General features: G+C 45.1%; 1 protein-coding gene across 1 annotated transcript in view; it reads left to right on the plus strand.

Moving 5' to 3' along the window:
* Positions 1 to 24,250, plus strand: part of LOC143766633 (uncharacterized) — a 57,639-nt gene that overhangs the window by 16,873 nt on the left and 16,516 nt on the right. Inside the window, exon 5 of the mRNA XM_077254438.1 lies at positions 949 to 1,039. Within this exon, the coding sequence (XP_077110553.1) occupies positions 949 to 1,039 (91 nt within the window). The remainder of the gene's footprint in view (positions 1 to 948; positions 1,040 to 24,250) is intronic.

The raw sequence follows: 24,250 nt of genomic DNA on the forward strand, positions 1-24,250 counted from the left end.
GCTGATGCGTGTCACATGGAGGACATCAATGTGTGCTCTCCATTTGCACGTGTGCAGTACGTTTTGCCCTCCATGCTGACAGTGAAAAAACGGACATGTCTACGTGTGGGTTACACAGACACACGGTCCATGGAAACACGGTGACATGTGCACAGACCCATTCATTCCGGTACGTGTGAAAACTGTCACCTCACATACCGGAGACACGGACGTGTGAAAGAGGCTTTATGATGTTGTGGCAGTTCACTCACATGGCGGCACACAGAGGTAGGAAAAATGGGAACACCGTCTCTTTAATGTAAGGCAGCATAAACCAACTTGTGGGGAAAACAAACAGCCTTTTTGGCTAAAACAGGAACAAAACAACAAAAGAAAACAAAATGCTGCAGCACAGTCCGTATGTTGTGGGTGGCACCCGCTCTGGAGCAGGACAGGTTCAGTCTGTACTCGATGAGCCACAAAGCCTCTGGAGTCCTCTCTCCAGGCTAGCTGAACCCAGACTGCCTGTAGAGCTCGGCTATTACAACCCAAGCCTGTAACTTCCCCATCATGTGATTGATCACATGATCATGACCTCATGCAGGTCCTGGCAGGTCTGCCAGGGGAGATAAAGTGGACCTTCTCCCACCCGCCTTGTGAAGGTCCACATAAAACCAGCCCTGTTTATGCAACTTAACCCTCACAACACGTAGTGTGCTGGAGAAAAATGCTCTGGTTTCACATCACTGACGCCGTTAAGCGCAGTGACACATATCTCTCCTCTATCACCTTACCAGTGACTCTGTCACAATGTGTAGACGGCTGTGAAATTCATGTGTTCAGTGTTGCTTTCTCCACCAGTATTATATGTTTTATGCTTGTGTAATGAGAATGGTGGAAATGGCAGGATTAGAGCTGATCATAGATGTGACTTCTCCATCTGTCTGTGACTTACAATATTTGTTTCAGGATGAAGATCTGACCCATATTAATACTACAGAGACCTATATCAGGGGTGATGAGCGGTGTAAAGAGGAGATTCCTACATATGACTACCCAGGTGAGTAGTGACCAATAAATGCAGAGAAGTCACAGATTCTTCTCAGTCACCGGCTGTGGCTGCTTTATCGGTGGTGTAGTCCAACGTATCACAATCGTGTGATCACCATTTTGCCTCTAGACTACAACATTCTCCTCCACCCAAAACTGTCCAAGTGAGTTTGGGCATTGAAAGCCCTTTTCTATAGAACTTACAACCTGGAGGATCCAACTACCCCCTGAGATTAGAAGACTCTGACCGTTACCTGCCCAGATCTGTAAACTACAAAGCCAAATGACAGCGTACGTAGAATGTGCTGACAAGTTAGAAAAATATTATGATGAGCCTTATAGAGAAAACGGAGGGTAATGATTAGAGATGAGCGGTGTTCGAGTCGAACTGTTAGCCAATTTCAAATTCGAGCTGTTTTGGGCAGTGTTCGAGTCGTTCGACGAACCCAAACAATTTGCTTAACCCCTTCATGACCCAGCCTATTTTGGCCTTAATGACCTTGCCGTTTTTTGCAATTCTGACCAGTGTCCCTTTATGAGGTAATAACTCAGGAACGCTTCAACGGATCCTTGCGGTTCTGAGATTGTTTTTTCGTGACATATTGGGCTTCATGTTAGTGGTAAATTTAGGTCGATAATTTCTGAGTTTATTTGTGAAAAAAACGGAAATTTGGCGAAAATGTTGAAAATTTAGCAATTTTCACATTTTGAATTTTTATTCTGTTAAACCAGAGAGTTATGTGACACAAAATAGTTAATAAATAACATTTCCCACATGTCTACTTTACATCAGCACAATTTTGGAAACAAATTTTTTTTTTTGCTAGGAAGTTATAAGGGTTAAAATTTGACCAGTGATTTCTATTTTTACAACAAAATTTACAAAACCATTTTTTTTAGGGACCACCTCACATTTGAAGTCAGTTTGAGGGTTTTATATGGCTGAAAATACCCAAAAGTGACACTATTCTAAAAACTGCACCCCTCAAGGTGCTAAAAACCACATTCAAGAAGTTTATTAACCCTTCAGGTGTTTCACAGCAGCAGAAGCAACATGGAGGGAAAAAATTAAAATGTAACTTTTTAGTCACAAAAATGATCTTTTCGCAACAATTTTTTTATTTTCCCAAGGGTAAAAGGAGAAACTGGACCACGAATGTTGTTGTCCAATTTGTCCTGAGTACGCTGATACCTCATATGTGGGGGTAAACCACTTTTTGGGCGCATGGCAGGGCTCGGAAGGGAAGGAGCGCCATTTGACTTTTTGAAAGAAAAATTGGCTCCAATCTTTAGCGGACACCATGTTGCGTTTGGAGAGCCCCCGTGTGCCTAAACATTGGAGCTCCCCCACAAGTGACCCCATTTTGGAAACTAGACCCCCCAAGGAACTAATCTAGATGCATAGTGAGCACTTAAAACCCCCAGGTGCTTCACAGAAGTTTATAACGCAGAGCCATGAAAATAAAAAATTATTTTTCTTTCCTCAAAAATGATTTTTAGCCCGGAGTTTTTTATTTTCCCAAGGGTAATAGGAGAAATTGGACCCCAAATGTTGATGTCCAGTTTGTCCTGAGTACGATGATACCCCATATGTGGGGGTAAACCACTGTTTGGGCGCACGGCAGGGCTCGGAAGGGAAGGCACGCCATTTGGCTTTTTGAATGGAAAATTAGCTTCAATCATTAGCGGACATCATGTCGCGTTTGGAGAGCCCCTGTGTGCCTAAACATTGGAGCTCCCGCACAAGTGACCCCATTTTGGAAACTAGACCTCCCATGGAACTAATCTAGATGTGTGGTGAGCACTTTGAACCCCCAGGTGCTTCACAGAAGTTTATAACGCAGAGCCATGAAAATAAAAAATTATTTTTCTTTCCTCAAAAATATTTTTTTAGCCCAGAATTTTTTAATTTTCCCAAGGGTAACAGGAAAAATTTGACCCCAAAAGTTGTTGTCCAGTTTCTCCTGAGTACGCTGATACCCCATATGTGGGGGTAAACCACTGTTTGGGCACATGCCGGGGCTCGGAAGGGAAGTAGTGACGATTTGGAATGCAGACTTTGATGGAATGGTCTGCGGGAATCATGTTACGTTTGCAGAGCCCCTGATGTGCCTAAACAGTAGAAACCCCCCACAAGTGACCCCATTTTGGAAACTAGACCCTCCAAAGAACTTATCTAGATGTGTGGTGAGCACGTTCAACCCCCAAGTGCTTCACAGAAGTTTACAACGCAGAGCCGTGAAAATTAAAAATCATTTTTCTGTCCTCAAAAAAGATGTTTTATCAAGCAATTTTTTATTTTCACAAGGGTAGCAGGAGAAATTGGACCCCAATATTTATTGCCCAGTTTGTTGTGAGTACGCTAGTACCCCATATGTTGGGGTAAACCACTGTTTGGTCGCACGTCAGGGCTTGGAAGGGAAGTAGTGACATTTGAAATGCAGACTTTGATGGAATGGTCTGCGGGCGTCACGTTGCATTTGCAGAGCCCCTGATGTGCCTAAACAGTAGAAACACCCCACAAGTGACCCCATTTTGGAAACTAGACCCCCGAAGGAACTTATCTAGATGTGTGGTGAGCACTTTCAACCCCCAAGTGCTTCACATAAGTTTATAACGCAGAGCCGTGAAAATAAAAAATAATTGTTCTTTCCTCAAAAATTATGTTTTAGCAAGTAATTTTTTATTTTTGCAAGGGTAACAGGAGAAATTGGACCCCAATAGTTGTTGCCCAGTTTGTCCTGAGTACGCTGGTATCCCATTTGTGTGGGTAAACCACTGTTTGGGCACACGTCGGGGCTTGGAAGGGAGGGAGCACCATTTGACTTTTTGAACGCAAGATTGGCTGGAATCAGTGGTGGCGCCATGTTGCGTTTGGAGACCCGTGATGTGCCTAAGCAGTGGAAACCCCTCAATTCTAACTTCAACACTAACCCCAACACACCCCTAACCCTAATCCCAACTGTAGCCATAACCCTAATCACAACCCTAACCCCAACACACCCCTAACCACAACCCTAACCTCAACACACCCGTAACCCTAATCCCAACCCTAATCCTAACCCTAATCCCAACCCTAACTCTAATCCCAACCCTAACCACAACTGTAACCCCAACACAACCCTAACCCTATCCTTAACCCTAACCACTAGCCTAATCTTAACCCTATTTCCAACCCTAGCCCTAATTCCAACCCTAACTCTAATTCCAACCCTAACCCTAAGGCTATGTGCCCACTTTGCGGATTCGTGTGAGATTTTTCCGCACCATTTTTGAAAAATCCGCAGGTAAAAGGCACTGCGTTTTACCTGCGGATTTACAGCGCATTTCCAGTGTTTTTTTGTGCGGATTTCACCTGCGGATTCCTATTGAGGAACAGGTGTAAAACGCTGCGGAATCCGCACAAAATTGACATGCTGCGGAAAATACAACACAGCGTTTCCGCACGGTATTTTCCGCACCATGGGCACAGCGGATTTGGTTTTCCATAGGTGTACATGGTACTGTAAACCTGATGGAAAACTGCTACGAATTCGCAGTGGCTAATCCGCTGCGGATCCGCGGCCAATCCGCTGCGGATCCGCGGCCAATCCGCTGCGGATTCGCAGCCAAATCCGCACTGTGTGCACATGCCCTAACCCTACCCCTAACCCTAACCCTAGTTCTAACCCTAGTTCTAACCCTAGTTCTAACCCTAACCCTAGTAGAAAAAAATATATATATTTTATTTATTTTTATTATTGTCCCTACCTATGGGGGTGATAAAGGGGGGTCATTTACTATTTTTTTTTATTTTGATCACTGTGATAGGCTATATCGCAGTGATCAAAATACGTCTGAAATGAATCTGCCAGCCGGCAGATTCGGCGGGCGCAGTGCGCATGCGCACGCCATTTTGGAAGATGGCGGCGCCCATGGAGAAGCCGGACGGACACCGGGAGGCCTGGTAAGTATGAGAGAGGGTTATCGGATCACGGGGGGAGGGGGGGGGACCGGAGCACAGGGGGGGGGACCGGAGCACGGGGGGAGCGGACAGGAGGATGGAGGAGCGGACAGGAGGACTTAGGGGGGCGGACCACGTAACGGAGCACTGGGGGGGCGATCGGTGGGTGTGGGGGGGGACAGATTAGGTTTTCCAGCCATGGCCGATGTTATTGCAGCATCGGCCATGGCTGGATTGTAATATTTCACCGTTTTTTGGGGTGAAATATTACAAATCGCTCTGATTGGCAGTTTCACTTTCAACAGCCAATCAGAGCGATCGTAGTCACGAGGGGGTTAAGCCACCCCCCCTGGGCTGAAGCACCACTCCCCCTGTTCCTGCAGATCGGGTAAAATTGGAGTTAACCCTTTCACCCGATCTGCAGGGACGCGATCCCTCCATGACGCATACGCTGCGTCACAGGTCGGATTGGCACCGACTTTCATGACACAGCGTATGCGTCAAAGGTCGGGAAGGGGTTAAAATTCGGCTGTTCGAGTTTCTGTTCGATAACTGTCCGTTCACCAAAAGCCTAGCTTGATTTGCACATTAAAACTGTTTATCATTGTTAATAGACTGTTTCAGTGTATAGGGGGGGCGGGGGATTGATCTGTGCTGAAATAGCGCCAATCTCCTTTTTTTTTTTTTTCTTTCCCGCATTTACAGAGGGGCGGTGCAGTCTCTCAGCCTATCAGCAGTGCACACACACAGCAATGTGCATGTGATGCACACAAGCAAGGGCATGTGTCATTGGCTGTGTATGTCACATGTCCTTGCCCTATAAGAACCAGCCATTTGCCCCGTCGCCACCATTTCCTCCTTGCTGCAGCTTAGTGTTAGACGGTACTGCTGCTGCTGTGGGCGCTATACAGACTAAGAGTGTTTTTTTGGAGCGAATTGTCAGAGAGATAGGTTTAGGGAGTTGGGAGGAATTGGGACTAGTTGTAATATCAGCCCTTTTCAGGGTAGGTTACAGCAGTTCATAGCACTGTTTACCAGGCAGGTCTGAGCCAGTGCTGCGCAAGTGTTTTTCACAGCATTTGGTGTAATCTAGCTCAGCCAATCCTTTTGGGCCAGTAGCATTGTCTGATAGTCATCTGAGTAGCCTGTGAAGCTAGCTATACCGCCTGTGTATCTCTATTTTCACTGCATCTAATCCAGTTAATAGTTTAGGGCCTAGGAGCAGTGTCTGCACGTCAGCAGAGTAGCCCGCCTGTGCAACTAACTATACTGCCTGTGTATCTCAATTTTTACTGCATCTAACCCAGTAAATTGTTTTGGGGTTTTGGGCTTAGTAGCAGTGTCTCCACGTCAGCAGAGTAGCCCGCCTGTGAAACTAACTATACCACCTGTGTATCTATTTTTACTGCATCTAATCCAGTTAATAGTTTTGGGCCTAGGAGCAGTGTCTGCATGTCAGCAGAGTAGCCCGCCTGTGAAACAAACTATACCGCCTGTGTATCTCTATTTTTACTGCATCTAATCCAGTTAATAGTTTTGGGCCTAGGAGCAGTGTCTGCACTGTCCGACGAGCCCTGGTGCAATACGTTATGACGTATAGCCTGGGCCAATGAGCTCAAGAGGTGGGGCAAATCAGGCTGCAGGAGTGGTCTCATATCAGGGACCTATGCACCCTTCTGCACAGTTTTGAAATAGCAACAAAGATGTTTAGTGCTGACGATGCCATTATCAGCATGACCATTCCGGTGATTTACATGCTGGAGCACACCTTACACAGTGTTCGGAGTCAGGTGGTGGAACAAGAGGAGGAGGAGAAACAGTAGGAGTCATATGCGGAAGGGATAATATCTCCAAGGTCAAGAAGGTTGGCAGCACCAAGGCGGCTGGCATTGGAGGCTGGGGGAGAGGGATTACCGAGGGCGCATGGTAGCAGCCAAACTGTTGAGGAAGGTGCAGGAGGTGAGGAAGAAGTGGAGGAGGAACTGGCGCTGGGCATGGAAGACTCATCAGATGAGGGAGACCTTGATCAAATTTCTGTTGTGCGTGGTTGGGGGGAGAGGGCAGACGAAGGAAGCATGATTCTCACCTCGCCACCACCAAGACAACAAGGACTTGGTCCTCCTGGATGCGCAAGACACATGAGTGCCTTCTTGCTGCACTACCTGCAACATGACCCTCGGATTGTCAGAATCCGAAGTAATGCCAACTACTGGGTTGCCAAACTCTTAGATCCCCGGTACAAAAGCTAATTTGGCAAAATAATTCCTGCCATAGAAAGGGATTCACGCATGCAGGAGTATCAGCAGAGACTGTTATAGAATCTAACATCTGCTTTTCCACAAAACACCAGTGGTGCACGTAGTGAATCTCTGAGTTCTAACTTGCCAACCGTTTGACTATCGAGTCATCACTCTAACCGTAACAGTAACATCGTATCTGGTGGTAACAGCAATTTTTTCCAATCGTTTCAAGATTTTTTTAGACCATCCTTTGCAAGGCCACAGTAGACAAGAAGTCTGACGCACAGTCAACGCCTAGAGAGGATGGTACAAGAGTATCTCCAAGATAACATTGATGCCATGACTGTGGAACTGGACCCTTGCTCATTTTGGGCTTCCAATCTTGAAAAATGGCCTGAGCTCGCCATTCACGCCTTGGAAATCTTGTCGTGCCCCGCAGCCAGCGTTCTCTCTGAACGTGTGTTCAGCGCTGCTGGTGGTGTGCTGAGAGATAAGCGCACGCGGCTCTCCAGTGACAATGTAGACAGACTAACGTTCATCAAGATGAACAAATCCTGGATCCGCAAGGACTTTTCTACCCCTGTGTTATCTTGGGGAGACTAAAAGCTTGATGATTTTTGAAAATCACATCACCAACCGTTTTAAAAAACTCTGGCGAAATTGATGCCACTTAAGTGGTGTCTGTTGCCGAATTTTTTGAAAAAATGGAGGCTCTTTTATTTAGTCCCCTTGCTGAGTTTTACATGATGTTGCCATCGTCCATTCCAGGTGGGTGGGGTCGTCTGCAGAGTTGTTTACTCATACTATGGCCTGGGATTCAGAGGTCTGCTCCAAAGCTTCAGTGTCTGCTAGTCAGCAGAGTAACCCAGCCACCCACCGCCTGTTTACCTAAGCACTATTTTTAACAGCATCTGGCTCAGGAAATCCTTTTGGGCCGAGTAGAATTTGGTGCTACTCAGCAGCGTACCCCACCCATGAAGCAAGCTACACCGCCTGTTTACCTAACTACTATTTTGTAACGGCATCTAGCCCGGGAAATCCTTTTTGGCCTAGTAGAATTTAGTGCTACTCAGCAGCGTACCCCACCCATGAAGCAAGCTACACCGCCTGTTTACCTAACTACTATTTTGTAACGGCATCTAGCCCAGGAAATCCTTTTGGGCCTAGTAGAATTTAGTGCTACTCAGCAGCGTACCCCACCCATGAAGCAAGCTACACCGCCTTCTTTCTTTCTCAATTTAACCCCTCGGCTCTGGGGTGTCCACTCTCCCTCCAGCTCTCTCCTTCTCACAGGTGGACTACCGCGTGTTTTTACACTGTGGCGAATCTTTTGGGCCCAGGCATAAGGTAATGGATAATATGTGCCGCCTTACAAACGTCCATGACGACACATTCGAGGAAGCAACTAAACGCCTCAAATAATGAGCAGGCTATGGAGCACCCCATGGGCAAACAGCGATCTATTTAGTATGCTCCTTCACAGAAGCAGCCCAATGGGAGGACTCTATTCGGAGGTACAGGTAGTAACCGGAACGCCCCCTGAATGTCTGTTTTGGCGATTAGGGTGCCCATTACCAACTTCTAGACCCGCCTGATTGCCTCGTCAAAGGAGGTACAGTACATAGTACTGTACTTGGTTCTGCGTCGATGTTGTCGTTTACTGACCTGCCCCTTGGATATGACAAATGGTGGATTAGTCTGAATGTATTGGGTTCATTTTTTGGCACAACTCCCAACGGGGGTACCACTACGTCTACTAAGGAAAGTGTTCTGAATGGACCCGCCGCCATTCTACCTAAAGATATTTATTTTTTTATTTTTTTTGTCAAGACGTCTGGGTGTTGGTAGAGTGAGTTTAAATTTTTACTCCAGCCTTTCTTGATTTTAGAAGGGTATGACATGCCAATATCTGTGTCTCCTCCTCCTTTTACTCCTCCACCTCTTTTCTTTTCGCATGACTATATGTAGTTGTGACTTTTCCATGTGTTTGTTGTGTTCTCTGAGCAGTTTGTCAGCTTTTGAACACCTTTTAAGGTGTTTTATATGTGTTTTCCATGTGTTTGTGTTTGCCTGCCATTGGTTTCAATGGGGTTCGACGGTGTTAGTCGAACGTTCGACGAACAGTTCGTCGAACACGTCCCTGTTCGACGAATCGAATCCGAACACTAGGGAGGTGGCTCATCTCTAGTAATGATGCTGTTGGCTTCCAAAATCCCTGATATGGGAGGAAGGAAAAAATCAGGGCTTTGAAAAGCTCTGCCAAGTGCTGAGCCATAAAGTTGGGTATCAAAACAAATGAACGTTAAAAAAAAAAGCAACAAACTTTTCATTTTAATATTCTACCCATTTCCGATGTGAACCAGCTCCTTCCTCAGGCATATACAAATGATACATTGTGGATGTTTTATATCCTCCAGAACGGCGTCACTGATCCAATTGCTTAATTCGTTAATTAAACCGCACCTATGGTGCAGTTTTTTGTGTTAAAACCTTTCTTCATATACAAAACAATACAAATAGATGTAAAATACATATTGGATGCACAATAAAATCCATATAAAGAAAAATATATGTACATGGAAAATCCTCCGGTTTAAGTGTGTATAGTTTAAAAATCCAATAGGATTCCCTATTCACAAGTCTTTGGGACCTATTAGACACACGTTCTGATATTTGTTCTAATATAATGAGTCTTAAGGCCCCGTCTCACAAAATTATTTACCAACGATCACGACCAGCGATACGACCTGGCCGTGATCGTTGGTAAGTCGTTGTGTGGTCGCTGGGGAGCTGTCACACAGACAGCTCTCTCCAGCGACCAACGATCAGGGGAACGACTTCGGCATCGTTGAAACTGTCTTCAACGATGCCGAAGTCCCCCTGCAGCACCCGGGTAACCAGGGTAAACTTCGGGTTACTAAGCGCAGGGCCGCGCTTAGTAACCCGATGTTTACCCTGGTTACCAAAAAAACAAACAGTACATACTCACCATCTGATGTCCGTCAGGTCCCTTTGCCGTCTGCTTCCCGCACTGACTGACTAAGTGAAAGCACAGCAGAGCGGTGACGTCACCGCTGCGCTCTGCTCTCACTGTACGGCGGCACTCAGAGCAGGAAGTAGACGGCAAGGGACCTGACGGACATCAGATGGTGAGTATGTACTGTTTGTTTTTTTTTACATTTACGATGGTAACCAGGGTAAACATCGGGTTACTAAGCACGGCCCTGCGCTTAGTAACCCGATGTTTACCCTGGTTACCAGCGAAGACATCGCTGGATCGGTGTCACACACACCGATTCAGCGATGTCAGCGGGACCTCAACGACCAAAAAAAGGTCCAGGCCATTCCGACACGACCAGCGATCTCACAGCAGGGGCCTGGTCGCTGGTACGTGTCACACATAGCGAGATCGCTACTGAGGTCGCTGTTGCGTCACAAAACTTGTGACTCAGCAGCGATCTCGCTAGCGATCTCGCTATGTGAGACGGGGCCTTTAATCTGGTGGGATCTCGTTCATATTCTAAGATGAAATGCCTAAACAGACAGATTACACCTTTCCTAATATTATGTCTATGGCTGGTCATCCTATTATGGATCGCTTGGGTCATTTTTAGATCCCTGATATTGCATGATTCCACCTTCTCCCCTTCTGTGCTGCTGAATGTGCTCATATGGTCCCTACAAGACGAGGTCCAGTCTTTCTGAGCAAACTTCGCTTTTATGATTGACAACATTAAATGTGCAGTGAGGCCAAGTGTGAATTAATGTACACTCTGCACCCCATATTGACTGGAAAAACAGGAATGTAGTAATTTTTGCAAATTTATTAAAAAAGAAAAACTGAAATATTACATGGTCATAAGTATTCAGACCCTTTACTCAGTATTGAGTAGAAGCACCTTTAGAGCTAGTACAGCCATGAGTCTTCTTGGGAATGGTGCAACAAGTTTTTCACATCTGGATTTGGGGATCCTCTGCCATTCTTCCTTGCAGATCCTCCCCAGTTCCGTCAGGTTGGATGGTTAACGTTGGTGGACAGCCATTTTCAGGTCTCTCCAGAGATGCTGATATGGGTTTAGGTCAGGGCTCTGGCTGGGCCAGTCAAGAATGGTCACAGAGTTGTTCTGAAGCCACTCCTTTGTGTGCTTAGTGTCATTGTCTTGTTGGAAGGTGAACCTTCGGCCAAGTCTGAGGTCCAGAGCACTCTGCAAGTGGTTTTCATCCAGGATATCTCTGTACTTGGCCGCATTCATGTTTCCTTCAATGACAACCAGTCAACCTGTCCATGCAGATGAAAAACACCCCCATAACATGATGCGGCCACCATCATGTTTCACTGTTGGGATTGTATTGGGCAGGTGATGAGCAGTGCCTGTTTTTCTCCACACATACCGCTTAGAATTTTCACTAAAAAGGTCCATCTTTGTCTCATCAGACCAGAGAATCTTATTTCTCATAGTCTGAGAGTCCTTCATGTGTTTTTTTTTTTAGCAAACTCTATGCGGGCTTTCATATGTCTGGCACTGAGGAGAGGCTTCCCGGCCACTGTGCCATAAAGGCCCGACTGGTGGAGGGCTGCAGTGATAGTTGACTTTGTGGAACTGTCTCCCATCTCCCTACTGCATCTGTGGAGCTCAGCCACACTGATCTTGGGGTTCTTCTTTACCTCTCTCACCAAGGCTCTTCTCCCACGATTGCACAATTTGGCAGACGGCCAGGTCTAGGAAGACTTCTGATGGTCCCAAACTTCTTCCATTTAAAGATTATGGAGGCCACTGTGCTCTAAGGAACCTTGAGTACTGCAGAAATTCTTTTGTAACCTTGGCCAGATCTGTGCCTTGCCACAATTCTGTCTCTGCGCTCCTTGGCCTGTTCCTTTGACCTCATGATTCTCATTTGGTCTGACATGCACTGTGAGCTATGAGGTCTTATATAGACAGGTGTGTGCCTTTCCAAACCAATTCTTATCAGTTTAACCCCTTACAGACATCGGGCGTAATAGTATGCCGATGTCAGACTTTCTCCCTTTGATGTGGGCTCCGGTGGTGAGCCCACATCTTTCATCATGTTTTGAACAGCTGACATGTGCCCGCAATAGCCATGGGTGGAATTGAGATCCAGCCACGGCTATTAACCAGTTAAATGCCGCTGTCAAACTGTGAAGTGGCATTTAAATTTTGCTTCTGGCAATCGTGAAGGAAATACGCACACCGGTGACAACTCGTCAGGTGATCGCGGGTCACCGGTATGTTGGCATGACAATCTGAGGTCTCCTGGAAACTTCTATGGTTATCAGTGCTGGCTTCCTGTGAGCGCCACCCAGAGGTCAGCGCTCATAGCAAGTGAGTAAATCAGCTACATAGAGATGATCTGAACATTGCCTCTATGTAGCAGAGCCAATCGGGTTGAGGCAGCTTCTAGTCTCCTATGGAGACTATTGAAGCATGCTAAAAGTAAAACAAAAAAAGTTTTTAAAAATATAAAAATTAAAATCACCCCCTTTTGTCCATTTAAAATAAAAAATAAAAAATAAAAAACATACACATATTTGGCGCCGCTGCATTCAGAATCGCCTGATCTATAAAAAAAAGGATTAATCTGGTTGCTAAACGACATAGCGAGAAAAAAGTCAAAACAGAATTATGTTTTTTTGGTCGCCGCGGGCGATCAAAAGATCGTATCTGCACCAACATGGTATCATTAAAAACGTCAGCTCGGCGTGCAAACAATAAGCTCTCACCCGACCTCAGATCACGAAAAATGAGATGCTAAGCGTATCGGAAAATGGCGCAAATTTTATTTTTTAACAAAGTTTGGGGTTTTTTTTTCACCACATAGATAAAAAAGAACCTAGACATTTTTGGTGTCTATGAACTTGTAATGACCTGGAGAATCATAATGGCCGGTCAGTTTCAGCATTTAGCAAAAAAGCCAAACAAAAACAAGTGTGAGATTGCACTTTTATTTTTTAAATTTCACCGCACTTGGAATTTTTTACCGTTTTCTAGTACACAACATGGTAAAATCAATGGTGTCATTCAAAAGTACAACTCGTCCCGCAAAAACAAGTCCTCACATGGCCATATTGATGGAAAAATAAAAAAGTTATGTCTCTGAGAAGAAGGGGAGTGAACAGCGAAAACGCAAAACTGAAAAAGGCTTCAGGGGTTAATTAAACCCAGCTGGCCTCCAATGAAGGCGTAGAACCATCTCAAGGAGGATCACAAGGAAATGGACAGCATGGGACTTATATATGAGTGTCTGAGCAAAGGGTCTGCATACTTATGACCATGTGATATTTCAGTTTTTCTTTTATATTCAGGCCATGTGCACACGTCCGGATTTCTTGCAGAAATTTCCTGAAGAAAACCGGAAATTTTCTGCAAGAAATCCGCATTTTTTTTGCGGTTTTTTTCCGTTTTTTTCGCGTTTTTTTTAGCATTCTGCAAGCGTAATTAGCTTGCAGAATGCTAAAGTTTTCCAAGCGATCTGTAGCATCGCTTGGAAAACTGACTGACAGGTTGTACAGTAAACGAAGAGCTAGCACTCGACTAATTGTAGAGTTCGGAGGTGCACGTGAAAGGAACCAATGGTCCCATGAACATTCGGTATATAAGAATCACTGCACTCATCCAGTTCAGAGAAAACAAAAGTTCTTTGCTGAAGTGAAAAATTTATTTTTAGAAAATGGTGATGCAGATGAAACGGAAAGTGGTTATGGCAGTTTTAAACTGCCATAACCACTTTCCGTTTCATCTGCATCACCATTTTCTAAAAATAAATTTTTCACTTCAGCAAAGAACTTTTGTTTTCTCTGAACTGGATGAGTGCAGTGATTCTTATATACTGACTGACAGGTTGGTCACACTTGTCAAACATACTGTTTGACAAGTGTGACCAACTTTTTACTATAGATGCTGCTTATGCCGCATCTATAGTAAAAGATAGAATGTTTAAAAATAATAAAAAAAATAAAAAAAAATGCTTATACTCACCCAGACATCTCCTCAGCGACGTCCGTTCCTCTTCCTATAGCTGGTGTGTGCGCGCAGGACCTTCCATGACGTCGCGGTCACGTGAGCGGTCACATGACCGCTCACGACCAATCACAAAACAGTGACGTCACCGCAGGTCCTTCACCGCACTTCAGCTATAGGAACCGAAGCGGCAGCGTGCAGCACAGAGGCGGGAAGACATCGAGGGTGAGTATAGGACTATTTTTTATTTTAATTCTTTTTTTTTGACCAATTATATGGTGCCCAGTCCGTGGAGGAGAGTCTCCTCTCCTCCACCCTGGGTACCAACCGCACATAATCTGCTTACTTCCCGCATGGTGTGCACAGCCCCGTGCAGGAAGTAAGCAGATCAATGCACTCCTAGGTGTGCGGAATCCCCGCAATTCCGCATTTTTAATGAACATGTTGCTTTTTTTTTCCGCGATGCGATTTTTTCGCGCAAAAAAAGGCTACATTTGCACCAAAAATGCGGAATACACTGAAAATAATGGGCGGCATAGGTTAGCGTTTTTTTTCGAAAAAAACGCTAAAAATCCTGAACGTGTGCACATGGCCTAAATTTGCAAAAATGTCTATATTTCTGTTTTGTTTTCAGTCAAGGTGGGGTGCAGAGTGTACATTAATGAGAAAAATGAACTTTTTTGAATTTACCAAATAGCTGCAATGAAACAGTGAAAAACGTAAAGGGGTCTGAATACTTTCTGTACCCACTGTACATTTATTCACGCCTACGGGAGATGTGTTGGCATGGCTCGAGCCCTGGTTTCATGGATTCACTCCATGTCATAAAATACATTATGTTTTCAATCCTAAATACCGTATATACTCGAGTATAAGCCGAGAATTTCAGCCCATTTTTTTTTAGGCTGAAATTGCCCCTCTCGGCTTATACTTGAGTCATAGTCAGGGGTCGGCAGGGGAGGTGGAGTGGCAGCTGTCTAAGCATACTCACCTGCTCCTGGCGCGGTGTCCCTGGTTCCCCAGCGCTGGCAGCTTCTTCCTGTAGTCAGCGGTCACATGGTACTGCTCATTACAGTAATGAATATGGACCCTACTACACTCCCATAGGGGTGGAGCCGCATATTCATTATTGTAATGAGCGGTACCATGTGACCGCTGACTACAGGAAGAAGCTGCCGGCGTCAGGGAAGCAGGGACTGCGCCAGGAGCAGATGAGTATAAGCAGTGCGCGATAGTCACCTGCTCCCCGTTCCACTGCCGCTATGCTCCCCGTCCACTGCCATGATGCTCAGGTCAGAGGGCGCGGTGAAGCAATTAGTGCGCGCCGTCCTCTGCCTGAGCAGTCAGTGCAGTGGACTGGGAACGTAGCGGTGGCTGGCGGCGGTGGAACGGGGAGCAAGTGAATATAGAAAGTGCCGGGGGCCTGAGCGACGAGAGGTGAGTATGTGATTTTTTCTTTTTTTTTTATCGCAGCAACAGCATATGGGGCAAATGACTGTATGGAGCATCTTATGGGGCCATAATCAGGATTTATGGAGCATTACATGGGGCAAATGACTGTATGGAGCATCTTATGGGGCCATAATCAGCATTTATGGAGCATTATATGGGGCAAATGACTGTATGGAGCATCTTATGCAGCCATAATCAGCATTTGTGGAGCATTATATGGGGCGAATGTCTGTTCGGAGCATCTTATGGGGCCATAATCAGCATTTGTGCAGCATTATATGGGGCATATTTTGTATGGAGCATCTTATGGGGCCATAATCAGCATTGGTGCAGCATTATATGGGGCGAATGTCTGTTCGGAGCATCTTATGGGGCCATAATCAGCATTTGTGCAGCATTATATGGGGTGTATTTTGTATGGAGCATCTTATGGGGCCCATCATGAACTGCATGGAGCATTATATGGGGCTCCTGATTCAATATGGATATTCAAAAACACTTAACCTACTGATGTCTCCATTAATTGTACTTTTATTGGTATCTATTTTTATTTTTGACATTTACCAGTAGCTGCTGCATTTCCCACCCTAGGCTTATATGCGAGTCATTAAGTTTTCCTAGTTTTTTGTGGCAAAATTAGGAGTCTCGGCTTATACTCGGGTCGGCTTATACTCGAGTATATACGTTAATTCGGATTGTGCAGTAATCTCTCCTGAAATGGGGGCGCTAATACTTTCTCTACTCTTCTGGTCAGGACTCATAGTAGCTCCAGTAGTCCACCATAAATGAGTGCAACTCCGGTTTAGTGTTGGAGTTCTCCCCTCATACATATGTTGTTGTTGAGGATGTAACTTTTTTTTTTTGATACATGTTCATTCTGCATGATAGTTTGATTGTGGTGGGATCGGCCTGCCTCACTTACCCGAGTCTGTAACTCCCTGGTAGTGTTTAGAAAAAGGTTTCAGTTACCAAATACCTGAGATCTAAATTTAAGATCCCTCAGCTCTGCACTATTATAAAAAGTTCTATTTAAATGTCTAATATTTCTTCTTGGCATTTATCTGACAGAAAATATTGGTCCTTACGATAGTTTATATTGCTTAGAGCCACCAAGTCCCATACTCCAATTACTCCAGAGAAGTTTCACCACTACTCATTTTTTTTTTCCTGAGAATGATTGTTCAGCTTGATCATTTCAGTAGATGCAGATACCACTGATGCATATCAGATTTCAGAAAGGGAAACACCCTACAATGGACATAAGATATAACAGGGCAAACTCCACTATATATAAGTCCTACAAGAGAGCTACGGAGTATACAACACCCACCAGAATATAAATGTAAAAAAGATAACAAATTTTATTGAAAGTAACGTATACAACAGTAACAACAAATATAAACAGACAAGGTACAAGTTTTAGCACATGTATGGCGGACCAGCCACACTGAAAATAGCACCTACGGCTCAGAAATGACACATGCTGATGTCTAATGGGGACATGTTACTCAATCATAGGTAACAATTATAATTATAAAGTGCAAAGTGCTCTACATGAGTAACAATTGTGCCTACTATCATCATGCATCTTTAATCATACGTCAAACATAGTTATAAAGGTATCAAACTATACTGTCAGTCTTACCCAAATATAAGTTGGTGCCAGTGTGTGTCCGGTGGCCCCGACGCGCGTTTCGCGTGAGCTTCCTCGGGGGGACATGCTTGTGTGTCAAACTGGGCTGTATTTAAAGATCTACTGTCAGCTGTGGCGGCCATCACGCACTGTAATTGGCGCATGCGCACCACCATTTCCGGAACGCCACACATACCATCCCCGGCACCTACGGCGTTGTGAGCAGGCAGAGGGAAAGCCCTCAAGACGTCACTTCCTGCTCCACCGCTACTGGATGCCGGGTAGGGTAATCTGCGAGCACCGTTGTGACGCGCATGCGCGCGTACACGCGCGGCCATCTTCTTTAAGGGACAGACTACTGGCAGCAGCGGCAATGCAGTGTAAGGTATAAAATGCAATAAAATAATAAAACTATCGAAATAGTGTCCAAAACAGATGCTGATACCCTCCCATAGAATGTGAAATAAGACCCATTATATGATATGTGAAGTGCAGCGCGTGCGACTCCGCGTGTGTATGATACTATTATATAACCTAATAGTCAATAGTCCGAATGCTTCGGCCATTAGCCCTATAGAATGAGAAATAATGAAAAATAATGAAAAATAAGATAATCACCAAAAAGTGATGATCATATACGCACCCACCTCATATATGTGGAGCTGATCCCCACATATATGATAAATGGAAAAAGTGCAACTGTAAACATATTAAAGCTCCTAGTGAGAGTTAAAGGAGCCTGAATAGGTGCCTAAAAAGTGAACGCCTACACGCGTGCCCCCGCCGCCATCTTTCAAAGATGTAAGACTACAGGCAGAAACAATACTACTATATAGAGCATAAGAAAAAAAGAAAAAAGGGGCTATCACAAATGTGGCCATAGAAATGCAAGCTCCCTCCCATATCTTTAAATAACATGTAGAATAGAGTCCTGTGCACCTTATATGTGAATTAAATACCGAGGTGAATACAACATGTGTATGAAAGTGTCATCAACCCTCATAATTATTAGACCATAGAGTCCTCCCACTAATCATATAACATAAAAAGTAAAAAATAAAAAATACAAAATAATATTAAGACCGTCACAGACAGTGACATTCGTATAGACACCCATTGCATCTATATAAAAAGATGAATGGGGAAAGGAACCCAATGTATATGAAAAGTGAATAAAGTGCAAGCAGTGTCAATGTAAACATATGCATGTGTAGTATCCTAACAAGGACTCAGAGGGGACAACGTAGGTGCCTAGAAATTAGTTTAGAACACCCATTCTGTCCCCATTAAAATTGGGGAATGTCCCTATAATACCCATATATTCATACAGGCTTGGTTCCATTTTGCCCCAAAACTCAACAATGAATGAACACCAAAAAAAGGACAGTACACCACATATTACTCCGATCTGTACTCAAGACAACCCCTTTCGTATATATCACAGCCATCTTATTGCTGCCGCACAGTACTAACTCGTTATATAATTGATAAGTAAATAGAATAGTCCATGACTGGTTTCAAATTTCTTCCAGATTCTTCATCTGTCCGAGGATACAGCCGACAGGAGATCCAGATGTCACACACATGCCCAGAAGAACAGACAATGATGGAAATGGTTATGTGCAAAGGTACTAAAAAATAAACATAAAGACACACAAAATTAAAATCCAGAAACAAAGGATCCAAACGGATCCGGAACTAGAGAGCTTATAGGAAGGACGCAAAGCTAAGCTGTTCGTTTAACCCGTGTGGGGACATTGTACCCAATATGCTAATCCATCGGCATTCAAGTTGCGCAAGTTTTTTCTTTAAATCCCCACCTCTTATTCCCCCCCTCACATGATCAATCCCAAAGACACTCAATTCCTTCGGATTACATCTATGATGCTGCCTAAAGTGTCTAGGTATAGACTTGAGAGGTACATCATCATTTGCCTCTTTGGCCGCCATGATGTCTCTGACATGCTCCCGTGTTCTGACTCTCAATTCCCGTGAGGTCAGTCCAACATAGGATAGGTTACATGTACATTCAGCCATGTAGACCACAAAAGTGGTACTACAGGAAATGTAATCTGTGATTTTGAACTGCTTACCATCCACAGAGGCAACTGACTGTGATGCCCCATTTTCGTTTTCCAGCACCAAAAATAGGAGGAGTCTTGTTAACGTAGTGGCTTTTGACCAAAATATTTCTCAGATTTTTCGCCCTCCTTGCTGTCATAAGGGGTTCTTCCGAGAGATATTCTGCCAAAACTGGTTCTGTTCTTAAGATGGGCCAGTGTCTCCTCAGGATGTTCCTCAATCTTCCCCACTGATAGTTAAATGTGGATATATATCTGATTTTCTCATCCTTCTTTTTTATTTTGGGTACATGTGATAGAAGATCACACCTTTTTTGATTTTTGGCCCGAACATACCCTCTTTTTATGCTCCTATTACTGTATCCACGTGACCTAAATCTCTCCCCAAGGTCCACAGACTGTTTAGCAAAAGAATCCTGCACCCCGTCTTGCTGAATAAACCTCCCATCTCAATGGAGAATTACAGGAATCTTCCCCTGATGAGTAGAGAAAAACGAAACGCGTAGGAAAGTATACCTTTTCGTTACTTTGTATTGGGGGTCACTACATAAAAACTGGTGATATTCTATGATGGGGTATTTGTATGGATAATGATGTGCCATCTCCCCAGTCTTTACACCAGTTAAAAACGGTCATTAACCTGTCATATGTAACAACAGGGTGAAACTGTTCACTTTTTTCACACACCACCTGAGCGGTCATTGCTAACAATAGATGCATATATAGAGAGCATTTGTGGTCTGATCTGCCAAATGACCAGGTGATGTGTGGTCTGATCTGCCAAATGACCAGGTGATGTGAAATTTGATATTTTTCCGCACTGCCAGTTGATATCGGACCTTTATGTTTCCATGATAGATTTATTCATGGGAATCTTGGGTTATTGAGGTCTGAGGCAGTTCGATGTATTTGTGATATTGGCATTTCTTCTTTTGAAATGTGACGTACTGTGAGTCCTTTATGTGTTTTGATTATTTTGGGTCTACCATTTTTTAACGAGTTTATTAAAAGTTAATTTTTAATCTAGAATCACACCCTGCTTTTTTACTATATTATTGATTGGTGGTCACAGCTTTTTCAGAGATCATCCAGGTAGGCACAAGCATAGTCCTGGAGACCATCCAGAAGCTGGTCAGCCAGCCTCTGGAAGGTCGCAGGGGCATTCTTCATCCCGAATGGCATAACTCGAAACTGGAATAAGCCGAACGGGGTGACAAATGCCGACTTGGGAATAGTGTCAGGACTAAGGGGAATCTGCCAGTAGCCTTTGCATACATCGATGGTGGTCAAATACTTTGCCCCCGCCAGCCGGTCTAACAGCTCATCCACGCGCGGCATGGGATACGCATCCGTCACCGTTTTCTCATTGAGCCTGCAATAGTCTACACAAAACCGTGTAGTCCCATCCTTCTTGGGCACTAACACTACGGGGGATGCCCAGGGACTATCTGACTCTTCAGTGACCCCTAAACGCAACATCTCTTGTATCTCTTGTCGCATCCCTTCTCGTACAGACTCCGGGACGCGGAAGGGGGGTTGTCGCAGGGGGGTCTGATCCTGGGTCTCAACCTTGTGTTGTGCCAGGTGGGTGTACCCCGGTCTCCCTGAAAACATCCTCTGTCGCTGCCTCAACAATGCCTCCGCCTGCTGTCTCTCCCGGGGACCTAAGTCTTCACCCCAGTGTACCTGATCACATGTTTTAGACTGAGTCCTCTCCCCTAAGACATCAGGCAAGGGGAGTCCGGCATCCTCTGCTTCAGGTGCACAGATGGCCACTACCTCTTCAGGGCGCTCCCGATAGGGCTTCAGCATGTTCACGTGGAACATGCGGATAACCCTGGGGTCGTCACAATCGGCGACATTATAGGTGGTGTCAGCTATTTTCCCCACTACCTGGTAGGGCCCCTGCCATGCAGCTTGGAACTTGTTCTGCCTAGTAGGTTCTAACACCAGGACCTTCTGTCCTATCTCAAAGGTGCATTCTCTGGCCCTCCGATCGTACCATACGCGCTGGCGCCGTTGAGCCACCTGCAGGTTCCCCTGTACAGCCTGGGTCAGCTCCTGTAGGCGGTCCCGGAATTCCAGCACATAGGGTACAATAGGTACCCCTTCTATGGTGCCCTCCCCTTCCCAGTGTTCTAGCACTAAGTCTAGGGGTCCCCTTACCCGCCTCCCGTATACCAGTTCAAACGGGGAGAACCCTGTGGATTCTTGGGGTACCTCCCGATAGGCAAACAGGAGGTGTGGCAAGAATTTCTCCCAGTCCCTATAAGTCCTGGTAAAAGTCCCAATGAGTTGTTTCAACGTTCCGTTAAAGCGTTCACACAACCCATTGGTTTGCGGGTGGTACGGGGCGCTCCTAATGGACTTTACGCCGCACAGCTTCCACAGTTGGTTGGTCACTTCTGCTGTAAACTGGGTACCCTGGTCCGAGATAATCTCCCGGGGAAATCCAACCCGTGAGAAAACCTGGAGCAGGGCAGCCGCCACCGTCTCTGCCAATATGTTAGGTAAAGCAACCGCCTCTGGATACCGTGTGGCATAATCTACCACTGTCAATATATACCTTTTCCCTGACGGACTGGGTTTGGCTAATGGCCCTATCAGATCGACCGCTACTCGGCTAAATGGTTCCTCCACAATGGGGAGGGGGCGTAATTTGGCCTTGCATCGATCTCCCCTCTTGCCAATGCGCTGGCAACTGTCACAGGTGTGGCAGTACTGACGAACATCATAGGTTACCCCCGGCCAAAAGAAGTTTTGTGCCAGACGATGCCTGGTGCGACTGACGCCAAAGTGCCCGGCTAAGGGTATGTCATGAGAGATTCGCAGTAACTCCTGCCTGTACTTCTTGGGAACTACCAGCTGTTGTTTTATAGTGGGGCTCGTCCCTGTGTGGTGCTGCTCTGTGATCCGGTAGAGGAGTCCCTGCTTCCATACAAACTGTTCCCCTTCCAGTACCCCTCTCCCGTCCTGTGCCTTCCCACGATATCCCTCTAATGAAGGATCCTCAAGTAACTCCCTCTTAAATTCAGCTGGGGTGGCCCAAGAAATGTGTCTGGCTATGGGAATACATGTAGGGCTGGGATGTCTTACCTGGGCCTCCTCTGAGTGTGATTCCGCCTCCGCAGCTCGAGCTTGTCTCCGGGTGGTCACAGGATATGTCTGTTGTGAATTTGCTTTTGGCTCCCTCTAGTGGTTACTAGTTTTTTGACTCTGGTTTTTCTGTCATTCCTTTTATCCGCACCTGGGTCGTTAGTTAGGGGTGTTGCTATATAAGCTCCCTGGACCTTCAGTTCTATGCCTGGCAACGTAGTTATCAGAGCTAGTCTGCTGTGCTCTTGTCTACTGATCCTGGTTCCAGTTATATCAGCTAAGTCTGCCTTTTGCTTTTTTTTTTTTTTTTTTTTTTTTTAAATTCGTTTATTGATTCCAGAATAAACAAATAATGCATACATTAGCATTTATCATCATTAATTATACCACCGAATACAATAGTTACAGAATATCATCATATCCAGAACTTACAGGGGTAATAAACTGTGCATGCTAAATCATTAGCACCTATAAAATACATAAATATCTACTATACAACTTTTAACCGTAAACAGTAAACAATAAGTCGCCAAAAGATAAAGCAGATTTGAATCCTACTCCACAAGCGATGCACCAAAAACCACAAACCCATTCCCCCATGTACGCATCTAATCAGCGCAGATTACAGAGTATGATGAGAGGAGTTCCATCTACCCCAGATTTTCTCGAATTTACCCGGGCACCCCCTGTTTTGGTATAGTGTTCTCTCATATGGGATGACCGAGTTCACCAAGTCAATCCAAACTCTGAGAGACGGGGAGGAACCACCCATCCATCTTAACTCCATCACCTTCCGCGCTAGGAAGAGCGTCTCTCGAAGAAAGATCCCAGTATAGTGATCCCAGGCTTCTGCATCCCACACTCCGAATAAGCAGGTCAATGGCTCAAGTGGCACAGGGATTGACAATAAGGATGTTAATAGTGTTGTGACCTCTTTCCAATAATGAGAAATTACCGGGCACCTCCAAATCATATGAATAAAATCTGCATCCCGTGCATGACATCGCAAGCAATCTGACGAATGGAGGCGACCCATTTTAAAGAGTCGCGTTGGGGTTAAATAGGTCTGATGTACAATATACAGCTGGGTCATCCTGTTATTAACTGAAGGAGAAACTTTAGTTGGAGACTCTAGAATATCTTCCCACTCCTCTCCCAATGTATCGGAAAGAAGTCCCTCCCATTTCTTTTTAAGGGAGTCAATAGTAGATCCATCACCCACGGATAGCAAATATGTATACAAAGAGGAGATGAGTCCCTGAGGACCCTGTGACTTGAGAATGCCTATCAGAGGTAGAGACGAGATCGTTCGTCCCACACCTATATTTCGCATATATGATTGAAAAGCTGACCTTAGCTGTAAGTAACGGAAAAACTGAGATCTTGGGATATTGTAGGTGTCTTGTAACTGCTCGAAGGATACCAAGACTCCTTGGTCATATATATTGCCCACCGAAAGAACACCATGTGAGATCCAGAACTCAGTAGATGGGTGATCGAGTAGCTCTGGAAGATAACTATTATGCCATAATGGCATTTCAGCTATTACATCTGCAAATTTAATAATTTTTTTGATTTGTCTCCATATCAATCTCGCCAGTCGAAGCAGAGGCAGCAAACGGGGAGCATTGACCCTGTCCGTTTCCAAAAATCCCAATGGACAATCAATCCGGGCAGAATGGAGCAAATGACTCTCTGAATTAGGTAAAGAGCTATTAGGCATCCATTTGCTCAGTGCCTTAGCCTGTCCGGCAAGATAGTACAGATAAAAGTCTGGCAAAGCCGCCCCACCCCCCCTT

This window comes from Ranitomeya variabilis, chromosome 4 (assembly GCF_051348905.1).
Source record: "Ranitomeya variabilis isolate aRanVar5 chromosome 4, aRanVar5.hap1, whole genome shotgun sequence".
Taxonomy (NCBI): Eukaryota; Metazoa; Chordata; class Amphibia; order Anura; family Dendrobatidae; genus Ranitomeya; species Ranitomeya variabilis.